Source organism: Phragmites australis, chromosome 21 (assembly GCF_958298935.1).
Source record: "Phragmites australis chromosome 21, lpPhrAust1.1, whole genome shotgun sequence".
Classification (NCBI taxonomy): Eukaryota; Viridiplantae; Streptophyta; class Magnoliopsida; order Poales; family Poaceae; genus Phragmites; species Phragmites australis.
The window spans coordinates 5614275-5634572 of NC_084941.1; the positions used below are offsets into that span (position 1 = coordinate 5614275).

A 20298-nucleotide genomic window follows, 5' to 3' on the forward strand; every position below is an offset into this window, starting at 1 on the left:
AGTTTCACCCCAAAGAGAAGATTCCATGACCCCACAGCGCCCTACAAATTCTTCTTGGAGGCCAAGGCGCCAAGCATCAGGTGGCAGTCTTGTCATTTCGTGTGATTCGAACGACACGGGCACAGCACCGTCACAAGCGTCGTCCCCCGTTCCATTCCGGCTATATAAACACCTCCAACCCACTTCGTCTCGGCAACCATTGCCACCCACCCATCCACTCCGTTCCAATGGCTCCGCTCCACGTGTCCCTCCTCCTCCTCGTCCCTCTGGTTCTTCCACTTGGGACGCTCCTCTCCGCCGCCGCCTCCCACCACACCTCGCCGGCGAGCACCCCTGCGCACCTCCACCACCACGGCCACCGCCACCGCTCCCCGACGATGACGGCCACCGCCCGCATCAACACCGCGCCCTCCATGCACCAAAACCACCTCGAGTCGGAGGAGAGCCAGTCGCTGCTCGTCCTCGACCACTTCACCCCCGTGGCCCAAGCTCCCTCCGGCGAAGAGGCCATGGCAGCGATGGGCGCAGCCGCGATGGCGGCGGATCCCACGCTGCTCGACCCACCCCAAGCACCCTCGCCGCCTCCTTCCTTCGACCCCGCCGCAGATCTGGCCTCCCTGGCGCCGCCGATGCCGCAAGCGGAGGCGTTGTGGTCCGCGCCGGGGATGGCCACTCCTCCACCCCTCGACGAACCGGCCGCCACGACGACCACCTTTCCGCTCCCCAACCCGTACAGCGCGGTGGCGAGCCCGCCGGTTCCCATCCAAGGGAGCGCGGCGGGGTTTGTGGCCTCGGGCGACGACCAGGTGCTGCAGCAGCTCGCGAGGGTGCTCGCGTCGCTGGGGTACAACGAGATGGCGTCGGCGGCTGCGCTCCTCGACGACTCCCCGTCGGTCGCGAGGTGGCCCGGGGCGATCACCGTCTTTGCTGCCCCCGATGTCTTCCTCCACGCCTCCTGCCCCGAGTGCTCGCGCCGCCACCTCCTCCTGGAGCACATCGCCCTGGGCTACTTCCCATACTCCGAGCTTGTTGCCGCGCCCACCGTGAAGCTCCCGTCGGCCTCCGTCGGCTTCTGCCTCAACGTCGCCGCCGAGCGGGGGCCGTTCGTCATCCACCACGTCAGCCTATACGTCGACGGCGTCGAGGTCTCTCACCCTGAGCTCTACAACGACGGCCGCTACGTCGTGCATGGCCTCCACGGCTTCGTCCCGCCGCTCTCCCACACCTCCTGCCACGAAGGCTCGCACCACCACCATCGCCGCCACCACCTCACCGCCAGATCGGCCACCACCTCCGCCGCGACCGCCGCCTCCGTCGTGCGCATCATGATCCGCGAGGCCATATCCCGCCTGCGCGACGGCGGCTTCGGCTTCGTGGCGCTGGCCATGCGCGTCAAGTTCGGCGAGCTGGAGAAGTTGACGAACCTGACGGTGTTCGCGCTCGACGACCAAGCCATCTTCACCGGTGGAGGCCACGGCTACTTCTCGTCGGTGCACTTCCACATCGTCCCCGGCTACCGCCTCACCCGCGCCGACCTCCTGCACCTCCGCCCCGGCACCAAACTCCCCACCCTGGCCGGCGAGGACCAGAAGCTCGTCATCACCCGCGGCGCCAGCTCCGGTTCCGACGAGGTACTGATCAACTACATACCCTTGAAGGAACCTGACGTGGTGATCAATTCGCGCGTCGCTGTCCACGGCATCTACGTTCCGTTCCCCCGCCTCCACCTCGCCAACCTCGCCGCCTCGGTGGCTGTCGCCTCCGCCATCCAGATGAACGGCACCTGCGGCGTCGGGGGACCCTTCGGCGACGACTGCGCCTCCACAGCGATGACCTCTGCGACGATCCCGGCTGCTCAGGGCTACGGCGAAGGGCAGTGACGCGTGAGCCCGTCTGTTTTGTTCTTCAGAGTTTCTTAGGATTTTCGGTTCATAGTTTGGTTGCTAATGGTAGACGGGTAAATCATATGGATCTTCATCAAGCGCGATGAATTCTCATGACTTGGATCAAGTACTGGATTATGAATGTAATCTTGTGGGAAATTTGAGTGGTGATGCTGATTTCTTTTGGAACTTACCATGGTCTGTTCTGTTTTGCATAATTGCATCGGTTTGCTCCGTACCATGTCTAGTTTTCTCCTTGCATGCGTGCTCTCTGAATGTGAGTTATCAATGTTTTGATTTACCCCCTCGTGATTGGTGACTGTGAATAGATAGATTTCAACTGATTATGGTTTGATTATGTTTTGGTTGGAACCATGATCAAACCATAATGGTTTGTGTTTTCTTAGGATTTTCAGAGATGCCTTGTTGGGATTTTGCAGTCATTTGGGTGGAGGTTCATGATGCAGGGAAAAAAAATCGGCCTGGTATATTTGATATATCCGGTCTACCGAGACTACCGGTGAACTTCGCTAGAAAATTTTTTACTATGTTTACTGGCATTTTATTTGAATTTTATTTAAATTTTATTTAAATTTTGTCCGTCATATCCGATATATCATATTTACCGCGAAAAAACCCTATCATGATGCATGAAGAGTTCATGTGAAATGTTGTGGTTCAGAACTTGGGTCGAGTATCGCGCATGAATGAAATCTTGGTAGAAATTGGAATGGTGATGCTGTTTTATTTATGAAATTACCACGGTCTGTCCTGTTTTCCATCTGCTTGCTTGGGTTCATATCGAGTGTTACCCCTGCATGCGTGCTCTCTGCAGTGGTGTTTGGTTAACCAACGGAAGAAAATGACAGAAATGGGAACGATTAGTTGTCCCTCTCACCTGCGCCAATCAAATGGCCGAGATCATAAAAAGGCTCCTCCCAACTTGAGCAAACCGAGCACCTGACCACCTAGTGCCCTCTTCCATGGGTTGTTCCATTTTCGCCATGGTCTCCAAGCTCAGCTCCCAAGGCCTCAACCTCTTCCTTTCTAGGACACAAGCTCTCAAAATCTGAATGCAAAATTGAGTCGTTGGCTTGTCGGGATTTTGTAGATTCCAGGATTCACAACATCTGAGGCGTCAGAATATAGCAGCGGCATGGACCAGCCCAGGGACGGTGGCGAGCTCATAGGGGAGGGGCTGCACCTTCGAGTCACCATCGCCAAGCCATGGAGGCTGCACCCCAGCCGCAGTCGAGCACGCCAAAAGGTACTGACGCCACCGTGGACGGTGGACCTCAGCACGTCTAGCAGGCAAGGTCTCGACACCGCCGAGGTCACCCGCCGCCCCGCCCTCACCAGCGCCGCTCTGCCGTCGTCGTCGTTGCTCCCGTCTTGACGCCGCGGCCACCACGCCATGCGACGTTTCTGCCCGCTCCCAGCTTCAACCACCCGTTGCTCCTCGTCCCGGCCTCCCCATCTGTAATGCCCCAAAAATTATATAAATAAGTATTGATTGGACATTTTAAAAAGGATATGAAAAGTTGACATTTTAATCCGCCATTTGGATGGATAATCGGAGACCACGGATACGTAGGGCTCATCGAAATGATTCATTTTCTTATTAACTCTAGAGCCCTACTCTCTCCCTCCCCATAGCAGCAGCCACCTTCTAAACTTCACGTAGAAGGAAGAAAGAGAGGGGGAAAAAAGAAAGAAGGGGGAGGAGATCAGGAGGAGGAGGAAGGGGGCCGACGCCCCTCTCACCCAGGTAGAAATTCCTTTCCTATTTTTCTTGTGTTGAGCTCCTCCCCATCCCCTCCCATCTGCATCTTGTGGAGCTGCTAGTCTGTGCAGCAGCAAGGAAGAACGAGAAAGGAAGGAGGAGAAAGGAAGAAGGGAAGGAGAAGAAGGAGAAGAAAGAGGAAAACCCTAAGCTCTTATCAAGTTGCTCGTGGTTGTCCTAGGTGAGGATTAGCCACCCTAATCCTCTCCTTTTGGGTTGATTTTTGTGTTTAGATCTCGAGTTTAGAGAGGGCTTAGGTTGAGGTTTGGTCGAAATCAGTTTCGTCCTCGTTCTGAAATCCGTTAGATTTGTGCAATCCTTGTTCAACGTCGTTTTTGGGCGTGTTAGCGTCTGAAATAAATTTGCCCACCATGAACAAAATTATAGGGGACTTCAATACCTTTCTTTTGGCACCAAGATTACCCTCATAGCCTCTGTAGTTTGCGATAACATTGCTAAGCCGTGATCAAACTTACTGAGAAGGGGTGTTCCTTTTGTATGGGACGATGATTGTGAGGCCAGTTTTCAGGCTCTGAAGGATAAGTTAGTTAATGCCCCTATTCTTGTTTTGCCTGAGAGTGGCAAGCGCTTCACAGTGTATACAGATGCTTCCCGTGTTGGACTTGGTTGTGTGCTTATGCAGGAGGGCAAGGTAATCGCTTATTCCTCCGGGCAGTTGAAGAAACATGAACAAAATTATCCCACACACGACCTAAAGTTGGCTGCAGTGGTTTTTGCATTGAAGATATGCAGACATTATCTCTATGGTGAGTCCTGTGATATGTTTACTAATCATAAGAGTCTCAAGTACATCTTTACTTAGAAGGAGCTAAATTTGAGGCAGCGGAGATGGGTAGAGTTGATTAAGGACTATGATCTGACGATTCAGTATCATCCGGGAAAAGCAAATATGGTGGTTGATGCTCTTAGCAGGACAGGCGTTCCTAAGGCCGCTATGCCTTTGGTTGCAGACTTGGATCGTATGGGTGTATCCTTTTGTTTGACAGGGACTGCTCGTGAGGAGACTCAGATGCTCATTCAATCCTCTATTTTTGACCATGTGCGGGAGGCTCAGCAGCATGATCGTTTGCTACAAGAGGTTCGTAAGAGGATTGCAGAAGGCAGGCCTAGAGAGTTCAGTATCGATGAGTAGGGTGTTGTTCATTTCAGGGGACATCTCTGTGTGCCCCAGAGGTCAGAGGTGAAGACAGATATCTTGAGAGAGGCTCATCGGACTCCATATACAATTCATCCTGGTGAGACTAAAATGTATAGAGATCTTAAGAAAAGTTTTTGGTGGAAGAGGATGAGAGTGGATATTGCCAAGTATGTGACAGCTTGTGGTGTATGTCAATAGGTAAAGGCTGAGCATAAGAGGCATGCGGGGTTGCTTCAGTCTCTGGAGGTTCCCGAGTGAAAATGGGAGCACATCACTATGGACTTTGTGGTTGGTTTACCTCGATCGCCTCGTGGGCGGGATGTCATATGGGTTGTGGTGGATAGGCTCACTAAGTCCGCGCATTTCATTCCTATGAAGACAATGAATTCAACTCAGAATTTGGTTCCCTTGTATATCAAGGAAGTGGTGAGATTGCATAGTGTGCCTAAGTCGATTGTGTCAGATCGAGACGCCAAGTTTATATCGAAGTTTTGGCAGAGTCTTCAGAGTGCTATGGGCACTAAGCTTTCTTTGGGTACCACTTTCCATCCTCAGATAGATGGGCAGTTGGAGCGGACTATTCAGACTTTGGAGGATATGCTACGTGCTTGTGTCCTTTCTTGGAAGGACAGTTGGGAGGATCACCTTGCCTTAGTGGAGTTTGCCTATAATAATAGTTATCATGCTAGCATTGAGATGGCTCCATATTAGGCTTTGTATGGCAGGAAGTGTGTTTCTCCCCTGTGTTGGGATTCTTCTGGTGAGAGGGCATTGCTTGGTCCTGAGGTTGTTCAACAGACCGCCGAGAAATTGCGGGAGATACGGCAGAACATGTTGGCCGCTCAGAGCCGACAGAAGAGTTATGCAGATGTGAGGAGACGTGAGCTGGAGTTTGCAGTGGGTGACTAGGTTCTCCTCAGAGTATCACCCATAAAGGGTGTTGCTCGGTTTGGCACTACAGGGAAGCTTAGCCCGAGGTACATTGGACCTTTTGTTATCACAGCTCGAGTTGGCAGTCTGGCTTATCGCCTATAATTACCGGATTTTATGAGTGGTGTGCATAATATCTTCCATGTATCCATGTTGAGGAAGTATCTGCAGGATCCACAGCATAAGATTGATCTGGAGCCTATCACAGTGGAGCAGGATCTGACTATGGAGTGTCGTCCAGTTCGTATTGTGGACTCTTCGGAACGAGTCATGAGGAGGACAATCAAATATGTGAAGGTCCTATGGACTAATCAGTCGGAATGCGAAGCAGCTTGGGAACTTGAGGAGCAAATGCGCAAGAAGCACCCATAGCTCTTCGAAGCTGGTGAGTTCTACTTTATGGTCAAAGTTTTGTTGTTATGGAATGGTAGAATTCGGGGTCGAATTCTTTTGAAGGAGGGGAGAATATAATGCCTCAAAAATCATATAAATAAGTGTTGACTGGACATTTTAAAGAGGATGTGAAAAGTTGACCTTTTGACCCATTACTCAGATGGACGATCGGAGATCACGGATGTGTAAGTCTCGTCAAAACGATTCCGTTTGACTACTCGCATGTTATGTTCGAACTTCGGAACATGAAGCTGCGAATTGGACGCTTGAGATTCAAAGAGAGAAAAAAAGACTAATCCTTTTCTTCTTAACCCTAGAGCCCTGCTCTCTCCCTCCCCATAGCAGTAGCCACCCTGCCTTCTTCTAAACTTCACGTAGAAGGAAGAAAGAGAGGGGAAAAGAAGAAAGAAGGTGGAGGAGATCAGGAGGAGGAAGAAGGGGGCCGGTGCTCCTCTCACCCAGGTAGGAATTTCTCTCCTGTTTTCCTTGTGCTGAGCTCCTCCTCGTCCCCTCTCATCTACATCTTGTGGAGCTGTTGGTCTGTGCAGCAGCAAGGAAGAAGGAGAAAAGAAGGAGGAGAAAGGAAGAAGGGAAGAAGAAGGGAAGGAGAAGAAGGAGAAGAAAGAGGAAAACCCTGAGCTCTTGTCAAGTTGCTCGTGGTTGCTCTAGGTGAGGATTCACCACCCTAATCCTCTCCTTTTGGGTTGATTTTTGTGGTTTAGATCTCGAGTTTAGAGGGGGCTTAGGTTGAGGTTTGGTCGAAATCAGTTTTGTCCACGTTCTGAAATCCGTCAGATTTGTGCAGTCCCTGTTCAACGTCATTTTTGAGCGTGCTAGCGTCTGAAATAAATTTTCCCACCATGGATAAAGTTGTTGGGGACTTCAATACCTTTATTTTGGCACCAAGACTACCCTCATAGCCTCTGTAGTTTGAGATATATCATCGTTTCAACTTAACTGATTTTCTCTGTCAAGAATCTGGACAGTAGTAGATCAAACCAGTTTTTTTTACCATCACATTGGAATAATTTTAGGGTTCGATCTAAAGCAAAGTTGTAGAGTTTTTCATAATATTTTGAACGGAGTAGAGAATGTTATCATAGAATGAGTAGAACTCCAGTTATGGCCTCTTAAAAGTTGCTGCTGTTGTTTCATCGTCAGAAAGTTCAGTTATGTTCAGAGTGCATTTTGGCCACCTTAGAGGCTTCAAATACAAAAAACTACAACTAGAAAGTGGTATAAAATGGAGTTTTATAGCTTCTATGAAATTTTTAGAATTTTTGGATTTGTGTATTAATTACGGGAAAAATGTGAAGCCCTACTGCTTTTATCGGTAGAAAGATGTATATGCTGTTTTTGGGGCACTCTTTTGAACGACGGCTTGGGGTGTTAGGATCGTGTTTCCTATTGTATGTGCATGTTTGTATGAATGTTTTACTGAGGTGTGGTTCATAATCAGGTGGTGGTGCTCCTGATCGTGTTTGAAGGTTGTCAGTTGTATCGAAAAAAAGCAAGTAAATATAGTGGTTGCTTTGCTACTAGCTTTAACTTATTATTCATTCTACCTCCACCTAAATTATATGTTCAGAACCATGATCTATTTAATATGATCTGATTAATTGATGTTTTTGATGAGGTGAGGCACGATTACTTTTTTATATGTGGTTATGTTGCCTTATGCTCTCATATTCATGAAGATTGTTATTATTGTGGTATATGTAGTTGATGAATGCTATGAGTGATGTGGTATTTACAGTTTCATATGCATTCATTTGCATTGCATTTCATATGAAGTAATATGTCGCCGTTTGCTAGCCGCGACTTGTACCGGTACGCGCCGTACGTTGCCCGAGGAGGAGTACGGTGTAACTTTACACCTTGTTGGGTGTAAAGACAATGGATATGTATTTGCATTGCATTTGCATTGTGCAGTATTTAATTGAATTATTTTCTATTATTGAAGTGGATGTTGAGAAGCGAATACCTCTCCAGAACATATGAGGATGTGGTTTAATCTTTTTAGATGAGGTTTATGATAATTTTGGATGTCTAACTTGGTTTGTTTTTATGCTATTGTTACTCTCTTTTAAATCGATGTCTAATGAATTTGTAGTTTAAATAGCTTGTTAAAGCAGTTTGCTTGCTGGGATTTTATATCTCACACCTCTTAATAACCTTTCCAGTGCATAATACTTGCTTGCTTGGACGGGATGGGAGTAGCAACACTTCTACACGTCATAATCACACATATTAATGCAGTAGTGGTGTTGTAATATTAATGCAAGTGTTGGAGTTGTTTATCTCTTAGTGTTGTTTAGCGTTGGTAAACTTATGTTTTAGTTTGCTTTGTTGGAGATCAATTTAATGCCTTAATGCGTTGGTTATCTGCTAGGATACTTATGTGTTAGTATGCGGTTTTATTTATGCATCATATATCTATATTGTTGCTTCCGCTTTATTATGTTTTAGAGGAGGTGTTGTCGAAATTTTATAGTTTTAGCGAGTCAAGTGGAGTAATTTATAGTAACATTTCAGACTTTTACAGTGTCAGGGTGTTTCACCATCCATGGCCGCGCCGATGGCTTGCAAACGCGGGCCGCACAAACTGCGTGCAAATCAACAAGCTCGGACATAGACAACCGACATGGCCGCAAGTACAAATCTGTGGCAAGCACGCCAAAAAAGAGGATCCGAACATTCACAACACATCCATCCATTCATTCGATCACCAATCTATAACAATCGTTCCACGCAAAGCGGTTCCTCTGAGTAGGATGACGTCATCTGTCAGCCGACTTAGATGAAGTTTTCCCTTTCACTTTCTCTGTCATACGTTCTCTCTTACTTGCCGTGGACAGGACCCCTGGTCCTAGCTCTCAGCACTTAGTCATAATCAAACCATACTCTACGCTATGCGCTCCATGCAACTAGCTACTCTGGCCGCCGTGGATCAAAAGCGCCGAGCTTCTCGACGCGGGACAAGGTTTGCAGGTCAAAACGGTAGGTGGCCTTGGATCAATCCCCTACACCGCATCCACCTGCCTCAACAGTTTGCTTGGGCTTGGTGGCGCCAGATGCAGGGCCTGCTCCCAGAATTACCTCTGTCACCGACTCGCCGTCCACGATGATCGGCACACCTCCTTCAGGGACGGCGCCCTCACAGGGTGGTGCCTGAGGGGCCATGTGCGAATTTTATAATTATGTCCTAGGTATAAGAAAAACAAATTGAAAAAAACAGTTTTTTATTTATCATATTGGTAATACAATTTTCCCAAGAACTGTAACATACCAAAAAGCAAATCTTGGAACTCTTAACAACTAAACTATCTTAAACGCGACATCTTTCTATCATTCCTTAGTATAAAATATTTACTTAGATCTTCATAAGACTTCTTCTCCAAAATATTATTTTCAAGTGTTCTTATGGCCAATCCAGTAAGCCTTTCGTGTGTTATCATATAACACACATAGGACTTCAACCGTTTCAATCTATATAATTTTAAAAGTATAAGTTGGCTGAGGAACTTTTGATTTTGACTGTCCATAGCCTCTGATCATAGGGTTGAGATAAAAAGTTGCCCCCCTCTAAAATTACGTTAATTGATTACCCTGATGGATTGCAGGATTGATGTCAATCATATCTTAATTATGGATTTAACATTGATATAACCCGTCATGCAATCCTCAAGCCCCAATAGATATCACACACAAATTCTCAGGAGATAATAAATTGCATTCTTTATTGCTAAAGTAATAGATTACTCATTTAATTTGATGATTAGACTACTAAGTATATTATAAAAAATTAGGGGCGCTGATCATTTAGGGCCTTGTGCATGAGCACATCATGCACATGCCTCCCATACGGGCCTGCGCCCTTATCGTCCTGGCCCAGGGCCAGCCCTGCCTCCGCGCCATTCAAGGTTCGGTTCTTTGCATGGTGGTTTGCCAGTGGCAAAGCCAGGATTTAAAAAATGAATATTTGAAGTTATTTATTTTTTTAATTTTAATGTAATCACTAATCGATGCATCGCACGATGTAAACCCTAGCTTTTAGCGCGATAAGCTATTTTGATTAAATCCATTATAATACACTATGCAATATGTGCGCGGTAGCGCAAAGCAAAATTTCTATACCCACTGATTGTCCAATGCTAAGCGAAAGACATGTGAAACACACTATGTTAATACACATGGAACGTTTGCAATTTGACCTAGTTCACCAGGCCAAGACAAGAGTTAGAAGATCAAATTCATTTGAATAATTTTCAAAAGTCGACCATGACACATATACTATTTTTCTACACCATTAGAATAACATCAACAGAAGTGAGATATGGAATTATTTGCTTTCAAAAAAGAAAATATATGATTATAAAATTTAGAACTTACCATGCTGGTGCAGAATTGGGGAATCACAGAATGGACATGAGGGATGGGGCGGTGCTGGACTTCCGGTGTTTGGTGGCGAGATGCAACTCCATCACGGGCGTGACGGCTCTAGCACCGGTGTGGGCAGCGGGCGCACCTGTGCATGATCGCTGGGGCGATCGTCGTTGCCTCCTTGCTAGGAAAGTTGCATACTTAATGGTCAAGACTTGGCGCAGCAGGGACCTACTTGCTCTCAACTTTGATCTCTCATCTTAAGCTGGAGTGCTTGGTTGGGCTGGCAAAGTGAGAAGATGGAAAATGGGGCTACGAATGTTAGAGTGGTATGAGTGCGACAGTTAGGCATAGGGTGGGTGCTTCCCGTGTGAAATGATTTTCAGCGTCTGTTGACGCTCAAAACTTATAGTAAACACTTGTCAACTATCATCTATATGTAATATATACTATAGGTATCAATTTTTTTGCCAAAAATAATAGGTATTCAGTTGAATACGCTTGAATTATGATAGCTCCGCCCCTGCGGCTTGCCCAAGAGAGAGCTCAAACCCGTTCGGCAAGCATGTCGTCGTCAACGTCATGCACGAGCTCCGTGGAGAAGCCAAGGAAAGATGCGTATGAACCATCTCTTCTTCACGTGCCCGAAGATCGCCATGATCTGGCCGCGCCCGACGTCCTGCCCGCCGGCGGTCAACATGCTACCTCTGCAAATGCTGTCATGCTTCTTTCAATGAGTGGACCCCGGTCAATCCTCAAAGGCAACAACACAGTGTAAACAGGACAGAACTGGATGTACTTCACAGGGTAGGACTGGATCAGGTAAAGCATGTGGCAAAAACGGAACTTATGAATCGATAGGCATTACTCCACATTTCTTGACGTCAAAAGACAACATATATTCGGTTTTGAGATTCGATCAATCAACTCACGGGTTACAATTTTATGAGATGTCAAGAAATAGGTAGGCAACACTCGGCAAATTTGGAACCTTTGAATTACGGGTCACATGTCCGAGTGCTGGCATTTGCCGAATATGGTAGGTTACAAATTACACAGCAATAGCAACCACAAATGCCTTAGTAACGGTATTTGGTGGAGTAATCCTTTGGAGCAATCACCAGACCACGGCCCTTGCGTGCGCCCCTGTAGACAGTCTCCACAATGTCAACGAACTCCTGCTTGTCCTTCATGGCCCAGTTGATCTTGTTATTGTTTCCTGTCCCAAGATCAATCATGATGTGCTTGTTCCTGAAGAAAAACATCACTGTCGACGGATCGTACAGCTCGTACATAGTGTTGAAGTCAGGAACCTCGGTGATGTCGACAAGGTAGATAACAGCAAAGTTCTTTATTGTCTCGGCTACTGACGCCAGCACTTCATCCATCTAAACATAAATAAGATTATAAAAAAAGAGTCAGAATAAAGCCTAAGAGCACAACAGATCTAAATTGTTGTAGAACCAAAGCATAAGACAATGTCAAAGTGCAACCATAACATAAACAGAGACATATAAATATTTCTCGTAAACCATCTAATACAAGATGTCAAGACCTAATAGCTACTTCACTTTAATTTTAGCAAGCAACTTTTAAGTTTCTTTGGAAATGTGAAAGGCAAAATAAAGAATGTAAGCTGCTACCTAGCTCTCAATTGAGATAAAAAGCTTACTATTTCCTAAAAAAGGAAACATCCTAAATATCCCCACTTAAGTTTCAAATTCAAACTGATCAAATATGCTATTGACTAAGAGGCAGTGACAATAGAAAGGTTTAAGAAAACATCACTGTAAGAGTGATAGTAGAATACAACCAAGGGAGTGGTCGGGTTTAGGTAGTAAGATGGTAGAGCAAAAACCACATTTTGGTCTCATATGTACAGCTCAGTAGCAGTGCTACCCCATGATCCAGAAACCTCATCTAACTAGAGTATTATACCATAACTAATACCTATTGAGCTTACCAATTAACATGATGACCAGGTGTTACAACCCTGAATCAGCAATATGGCTGCAATTCACAGTCCTCTTTTACATCAGTAAGCAGCTCAGTTGAAACAATGTCCTAAAGCCCCCTGTATAATCATTCTACATCATCTCCATAATTTTATGGATCCGTGACCACTCCCACACAATCAACATTCACACACCCTGTCTATGTCCAGTTAACAATTAGCCCTGAAAGACAAGTGGCCTCCAAGAGTGCAAAAGGCAACCACGCACAAGAGAATGGCACAGGTCAAGGATAACTAGAAAGTTGCATGGACTGTGGGCTAATTAAATTAAAAAATTGTCAAGCGAATTGTGCTGGACTTCAAATTTACGAAAGGTTAAGTGGAATATAAGTTTATTTAACTCCCAATGAAACAAGCAAGCTTTACTCCATGGAAAAAAAACATAGAGAATTTAAATCCCTCCCACTACTTGTTCCAACTTTGGACTAACAAGCTATCCTCTAACAATAGAATGGGTGCATCAATAATTTAATTTTCATTGATACAAACAAATCAGGGAGGGGCGTAGCTGCTACGCGGCTGGATTGCTGAGCATAACAGTTGTTTGTTCGCATATTTTGATAAGCTAAGTAGTACTGCTGCCCTATGCTTCCCAACTCCCAGTCTCACCCATCTATATCACATCAAATAATCCTCAATCAAACTTGCTAAATAACAAAAGATGCACGTTCTACATAAAGCTAAGTAAGCTTCCCTGGCCCGATTCCCCTAAACCTCGCCCTAACCAATCGCATCATCTCCACAACAAATCCTAACCCTAATTTCCGAATTCCGCACCAACACCATCGACCCCCAATCCAACGAATTCATCCCGAAACTACAACGCGAGAGACATACACGGGCAATAATAGCAACCGCAAGCAAGCGAATCGCACGGATCAAGAACCACTAGAAGCTACGGCTAGGCGGTGGAGCCGTTACCTGCATGCAGGTCTCGTCCCAGTCGTGGCCGAAGCGGATGATGACGAGGCGCTCCTCCTCGGCGAGGATGGCCTGGTCCACCGCCCACCCCGAGTGCAGATGCGGCAGCAGGTACGACATCTTTGGCTCTCCTCTCCCTCGCCGCCGCCGGCAGCTACTGCTTGTGCTCGGCCTCCGCCGCTGCTGGTTCGCGAGAAGAATTTGGGAGCGTCGAACGAACGGCCGAGCCGACTCGAAGTCGATGGAAAGTTCTATAGTAGGTCGGTTTGGGCCATCAGAGACATGGGCTTTTTGTAATTAAGCCCAACGGTCAATTATTGGGCTTACTTGTCGGCCCATCCATGGGCCGACCTTTCGGGCCGAAGTAGTCGACAGTGACTTTTTTTATTTTTATATTTTTAAAATCCGAAAATGCAAATATATTCGTCCGCTTTGAAATTTTGCAACTCTACCGGTCGCCCCTCCGATGATCGACAAGTTAAAAAAAATGTATTATTCCAATGCTCTTAAAATTCAAAATACTAAATGATCATAAAAAATTTTGAAAAAAATATGTGCAGAGGATGCTATAATCTAATGCTCTACGGAATTTCAATGCAAATAATTACTTGTACAATAAGAAAAAATACAAATTTTAGGTAGCCTGTCGCCAGGAGTATAGAATTATAAATTTTCAAAACAGGCACATATATTTGTATTTTTTGGATTTAAAAATAAAAAAATAAAAAAAATTCGTCGCCAGTTCACCGGGCTGCATGTTCAATGGCGAGTGCGTCGTGGTCGCGACGCAGAACACTAGAACGTGTGAGTTTTTTTCTCTCTCTCTTTTTGTGCGATGCAGAACGTGTGAGCTTAACCAACGCATGGTTAAATACAGACAGAATATATACACACACACCTGGTCCGTCTTGTTGAGTGCCTTGAGTGTATTTGTTGCTATGGACCTTGTGTAGGCTACTGCAAAATTGGATGATAGACAAGATCACAAGAGTACTATTTTCTTTGTTGCGCTGAACAGTTTGCTGGTGAGTTCTCTTGGAATTTGCTTGTTCTTGCCCTCTGAATAGAAGTATTTTCTTGGATTCTTTCCCATGTTTCTGGCTCTCTCTCACTCACACACACACACCTGAGGACTCTGAAATGCATTCCGTTTCTAATTTATCTCTGCTTCAGATTACAGAGATCTTCAGCCCTAGGTGGCGCATCGAGCCAACAGCCATCACCAGCTTCGAGCATGTCGACGCCATTTCCGAGTACCGTGCCGCACATCATCAAAATAGAAGATGGAAGTAATGTCGCTGCATCCGGTCAGGTCCCCAGCGACGAGGACCTGAGGATCATGGACATGTTCAGGAAGGGCGTCCAGAGACGGCTCGAGCTCCGGAGGAAGGGGCACTGCGCCTCCTTCAGTGCCCAGGCCCAGCCAGCGCCTCCCCCGCCGGTCAGTGCTCTTTCTGTAGCAGCATGTGCATTCTAATTTTGATACCAATTCATCATGTAATTTGCATGTGTGCTTATTTGGCTTGTGCCTAGGCTAAACGTGGCAATGATGTTAACTCGTAGCTCCGATTAAAACCCTGGTTTCTCTTCAGTAGCATTTTTTCCGATTAAAACTAACAAAATATGAGTTCCAAAGTTGGTCTGGAGGAAAAGAAAACTCTGGTTCTAGGACTGCATTATTCTATTGATGGATTTGGTTGAGTTCCTGTCATATATATATTTGAAATGTGGGCAGGAGTTCCTGCCTATATGTTTAAGTACACGGGCAATGAAAGATACTACAAAACTTTTAAGTTCTAAATTCCTTTCTTTTCCCAAGTGACTGCAGTTTCTGAATAACCACGATATAAATCTGTGATAGCGCACTGGCTTCCAAAAAAAATGATAGACTGTATTCTTCAGTCCACGGCTTCAGCTTCTCTGTCTCCATGTAATATAGTTGCAAACCTGAAAGGCAGCTTAGTTGCCTTGTGCCCGTGTCTTTCCACAAATGATGGCTCATAGTAAAATGGTAGAATTATCCTCAGGCCCAGCACTTTTCAGTTAAAGCAAAAACCAGAAAGAGATAGAAGGTTGTACTGCATTTCATTTGTTTGAGGGGACACAAATGTAGTACATTGGTATAGCACAAACGTTGTGGTTATTGAGGTCATGTGTTCAGAGAAAAGAAAGCTCTAATTCTAGGACCATGGTTATTCTATTTTTGAGGAAATCCATGATTATTCTGTTGGTGAGTGATGCATATAAATTCTCTGTTGACTTGGAGTAGTATTTTAGGATTAGGACCGTAGTTTTTTTCCCTGACCTTCCATCTCCATCTAACTCCCCTCATGTAAATTTGCCTCAATGCAATAAAATGGTCAGTCAGCACTAGTAGATATACAGCGCCTTTATTGTTGTATGTTAAGTCCATTTGAAATTTGATATGTATATTTTTTTATAAAATAGTATTTTATTAACTCTCATCGTTCCATCAAACTAATATACCCACACAAGAGTTTGTCCCGCCGAATGCATAAGATGCACACAGCCACAAGTGATGCAGCCACAAGAGTTGATACGTGCATGCATTTCATCTTCATTGCAGATTGCATGGTTGATGCAACATACGAGTGATTCTTTAATTTGTGTCGTCATGTACTGATGTACCCCTCCTCAGGTACAGCAGCCGCCTCCACTTCCACTTCCACCTCCTCAGGTACAGCAGCCGCCTCCACTTCCACTTCCACCTCCTCAGGTACAGCAGCCGCCTCCACTTCCACTTCCACCTCCACTTCCGCCTCCACCAGCGCAACGCACATGGGCAAAGAGGCCGGCCGGACCGCCTTCGGGGCTCAACGGCGTTCGCCAGCCGCCGCAGAAGCACTACCAGCGTCGGCCACCATTGCAGAAGGCGCAGCACTCTCCGCACCCGGCGCCGAACGCTCAACGCTCCCCGGGCCCGTCCTGCCCGGCGCCGCCTGTGAACGCCGGCTCCGGCGTGCCACCAGCGAACGCCATGAAGCCTCCACTTAAGCCAAGATCCGCAGCCAAGCTGCCGCACCCAGCAGCGAAGAAGGAGCCCACCGTGCCGTGCGTCTTCTGCGGAGTGCTGTGCATGACGGCGTGGCACCTGAAGCAGCACGAGCAGGGGCGGAAGCACCTGAACAGGGTGGCGTACCTGGCCGGGGAGATGAACGTGCGGTGCCAGGTGTGCAACGTGCACCTCTCCAGCGGGCTCAACGTCGAGCAGCACTACGCCGGCAAGCGGCACCTCCGGCGGCTCAACGGAGCCTGAAATGGCTAATCTTGGGTGGTGGCACGCGCTTTATGGTTTTCGCACAACATAATATAATTACTAGACACATATGTGGTTGAAACTATTATGCCAAGCTACTATATGGTGATATTTGAACTTTGAACACTGTGTTGTTTGTTTCGTTTAGTACCTGTGTAATTAAAAGGAATCAGCCTAATGACTGCTAAACAATAATTTAGTGTGTGTAATATGTATGATTATATGCTGCTGTGTTTGACTATGTTATATTCGGCTCGCCTTATTTCTGTGTAATTTCTCTGATTTCATCAATTTGAATTGCCTGATGTGTTTTGAACTTTGGATGTGTTGTGTTAGTTCTCCTACGCCAGTATTCATCCTTTGAAATCCTGCATCGTGAAGCGTATTCTGTTCCCTTCATCACGTCTGAAGCCTGAATGATGAATGATGCATATCCTTCTTTTCATCTGCATTGATCCAATGACAATAACCTGTCATTGGCAAAAGCATATGCGACAAAGTAGTGAAAGATGACACCATCTCCTTCTAGACTTCAGTCACACTAGTTGCTCTAGTCCTAAGTTACGTCTAAACATATGTCTGATGACATATTTTCCTGTAAAAAAATAGAATTTTGCTATTTATCTGATGACATATTTCTTGATGCCAAATCTGTCTAATTTATGGCCTTATGATATGCTTTGAAAGTTGTGCTAATTTTGATTGGTTTTGACTGATATTCTAACAGGTATTGCTGTTATCGAATTCAGATGTTCTGAAGCCCACGGTGGGCTTAGCAGGGAAATCGAGGGAGGGGGTCACTGCGGTGCTTCTCCAAGCTCAGCGGGCAAGGCAACGGCGGAAGGAGCCCCGCCCAACCCATCACACGCTCCTGCCACAGTCACACCCATCCCACGCCGCCATCGTCGTTCTTCACGAGCTCTACACCGCCGCCCTCCTCATCAATATCTATATCCTAACGGTGGAAGGAATGGCGACCTCTCAAGGACCATGCTACTGTAGAAGTGGGCCCAAGTACGTATACGTACGTGTATATATATATATATATATACACACATACACATACACACACACACACACACACACACACACACACACACACACACACACACACACACATATATATATATATATATATATATATATATATATATATATATATACGTACATACATGTATATACACGTACATACATGTATACATACGTATACATGTATACCTATATGTATATATATACATATATACATACATATGTAATTTCCTTTTCCAAAAAATTCTAGAAAAATATCGAAATGAATATTAGTTACATTAATAAATCAGCTGAAAAAATCTAAAATGCAAAGAAAAATATCTAAAACTCAAAAAAATATGAAACAAATTTTTTAGGTTAGTATTACTTTCACATGTTAAAACTATGTGCATGCATAAAAGTACTATTATTTTCTCTATAATTAATTTAATGTGTTTAACATTAATAATTTTATAAATAAATATTAAAATGTACAAAATTTGTGAACTTAATTTTTTAGTCTTCTTTTATCGTGCTCTACACAGTAAAATAAAAATAGGCGCAGCTTACGCGCGCTAATAAGACTAGTTGATACTGCAACCCACGCCATCACTGCCATCCTCGACACCCCACCCTCCTCAGAGTCGTGGCCGTCGTACATTCTCGTCTCAGCCCTGACGCACTCTGCCACCTTCCCCCCCGGCTGCTCCCGTGGCTTCTCTGGTGGTCGGGATTTTGGATACTGGCCACCTTGCAACCGTACTCTGGCCAACTGTGTTTGGCACCACCACATCTCCGGCTACCTGAGGTTCGACCTCCACTGGTTTCTCTCTCTCTCTCTCTCTACATGAGCTCCCCCTCTAATCCCCATGATTTTTGTGTCAAATTTGCACTGCTCGATAAATGATGGATGCCTCTGTCATGAACAGGTGATATAGTGATCGATTTGAGCTATATTAGTGATATAGTTGTTGATCTTTGTTGTTGCTGTGGTTCTAGGGTTCATAAAGTTGTTCATTTGTGATTTTAGTGGCTGATTAGTGACCTCTGTGCCCTATTTGTGATTTTTCTTTCTAGAATTTATGTTACTGTCACTGAGAATTTCCTCTCATTTTCGAATACGTGAAGGGGTATTATGCTACTTGTAATCAGTGGATCTCTGGTTAATTTGTCTTTGTTGTAGAATGCTTTTGTCTAAAGCATATAGGAGTAGCATATTCAGATATCAGAATATATCTGAATGCTTTTGTCTTGCTTCATGCAATATACTTTCATTCAGAGGTGTTGAGGCAGGCTGGTTCTTGCTTTCTTTATCCATTGATTTCAGTCTCAGATCTCTCCCGTCCCCATCGAAGGTAAAAATAAATTATATATGTGAGCTCTATTTTTTCATTACTGGCTGATTGTTGACATTAGTTCTTGATTTTTGATTTTTCTTTCTAGAATTCATGTTAGTCACTAAGATTTTCCTCTCATTTTCGAATACGTGAAGGATTATTATGCTACATTTAATCAGTGATCTCTGGTTAATGTGCCTTGCTGTAGAATGCTTTTATCTAAAGCATATAGTTGTTGTACATATGCATGAGATGAGTTTTTCTCTTTCTATACATGTATTAGTAAATTAAGCTGAATAAATGGGATAAGTTTTTGTCTTTCTATACATGTATAGTTGCTGTACATATGCATGTTTGTCTCTCTCTATGTATCTATTCTCTCTCTCTCTTTGTCATGCTATCTCTCTCTGTATCTATTTTTCCCTCTCTTTGTCCTTCTATCTCTATCTATTTGTCCCTTAATCTGTATTTCTCTTCATCCCTCTCTGTATCTCTATCTCTCTTTGTTTTTCTCTATCTCTCTGTATTTGTATATGCCAATTGCTTTTCTTAATCTTTGTTTATTTTTGTCTCTTTCTCTATCTATGTGTGTCTATGTATATGTCTTTATTTTGATAGATTTATGAAATGTATTTATCTTTATTTATGTAGTTATCTCTGTATAATATATACATATATATATATATATATATATCATTGTTGATTTCTGCATTTGCTTCTCTCTGTTTCTTTCTTTCTCTTTCTCCCCCTTCTTTATGTTTTCTGAGATATCTTTGTGTTTGAATCACTGTCTTTCTTTGTTTTTTTATGTTGGATGCATGTTTCTATCTATTTCTCTATTTGTATATTTATGTATCTCTCTCTATCTATTTTTCTGATGTTTAAAATATTTCTCTCTGTATGTAGGTATTTATATATGTAGGTATTTCTCTCTGGATGTCTCTCTTTATCTCGTTCTTTATTTATCTTGGTATCTCTCTCTTTCTCTCCTTCTCTCTTTTTATTTTTCTGTTGTTTAAAATCTTACTCTCTGTATCTCTCCCTTTCTCTTTCTCTCTCAATCTTTACCTATCTGTATCTCTCTATATGTATGTATATATGTGTGAATATATATTTGTATGCATATATATGTGTATGTGAATATATATATATGTTTCTCTCTTTATCTCTCTTATGTTGTTTGCTTCCTTTTTTTGTCTGTTGTACTGAT

General features: G+C 44.7%; 3 protein-coding genes and 1 long non-coding RNA gene across 4 annotated transcripts; 3 read left to right on the top strand and 1 right to left on the bottom strand.

Moving 5' to 3' along the window:
- The first annotated feature begins 209 nt into the window (after positions 1-209).
- Positions 210-1880, top strand: LOC133903836 (fasciclin-like arabinogalactan protein 21). Its single transcript, XM_062345298.1, has one exon. It carries the CDS (start codon positions 228-230, stop codon positions 1878-1880), a length of 1653 nt encoding a protein of 550 aa, XP_062201282.1. The 5' UTR covers positions 210-227.
- A 4617-nt stretch (positions 1881-6497) lies between these two features.
- On the top strand, positions 6498-7657 carry LOC133903837 (uncharacterized). The gene is made up of 3 exons (XR_009907370.1): positions 6498-6610; positions 6697-6817; positions 7608-7657. It is a non-coding gene; the product is annotated as an uncharacterized LOC133903837 (long non-coding RNA).
- A 3721-nt stretch (positions 7658-11378) lies between these two features.
- On the bottom strand, positions 11379-13692 carry LOC133903774 (thioredoxin-like protein YLS8). Its single transcript, XM_062345234.1, has 2 exons — positions 13467-13692; positions 11379-11919 (listed from the first exon to the last, which is right to left on the bottom strand). Exons 1-2 carry the CDS (start codon positions 13584-13586, stop codon positions 11611-11613), a joined length of 429 nt encoding a protein of 142 aa, XP_062201218.1. The 5' UTR covers positions 13587-13692; the 3' UTR covers positions 11379-11610.
- Positions 13693-14700: 1008 nt separating this feature from the next.
- On the top strand, positions 14701-16743 carry LOC133904076 (formin-like protein 20). The gene is made up of 2 exons (XM_062345550.1): positions 14701-14907; positions 16126-16743. The coding sequence occupies exons 1-2, from the start codon at positions 14701-14703 to the stop codon at positions 16741-16743; spliced, it is 825 nt and encodes a 274-aa protein (XP_062201534.1).
- The last annotated feature ends 3555 nt before the right edge of the window (positions 16744-20298 follow it).

What these genes read in the sequence shown, in the direction of transcription:
- LOC133904076 (XM_062345550.1), top strand. Translation starts at nt 14,701, where the DNA reads ATGTCGACGCCATTTCCGAGTACCGTGCCGCACATCATCAAAATAGAA. An exon ending in AGCCAGCGCCTCCCCCGCCG is followed by an intron (nt 14,908 to 16,125) that starts GTCAGTGCTCTT and finishes ACCCCTCCTCAG; the next exon opens with GTACAGCAGCCGCCTCCACT.
- LOC133903836 (XM_062345298.1), top strand. Translation starts at nt 228, where the DNA reads ATGGCTCCGCTCCACGTGTCCCTCCTCCTCCTCGTCCCTCTGGTTCTT.
- LOC133903774 (XM_062345234.1), bottom strand. Translation starts at nt 13,586, where the DNA reads ATGTCGTACCTGCTGCCGCATCTGCACTCGGGGTGGGCGGTGGACCAG. An exon ending in GGGACGAGACCTGCATGCAG is followed by an intron (nt 11,920 to 13,466) that starts GTAACGGCTCCA and finishes ATTTATGTTTAG; the next exon opens with ATGGATGAAGTGCTGGCGTC.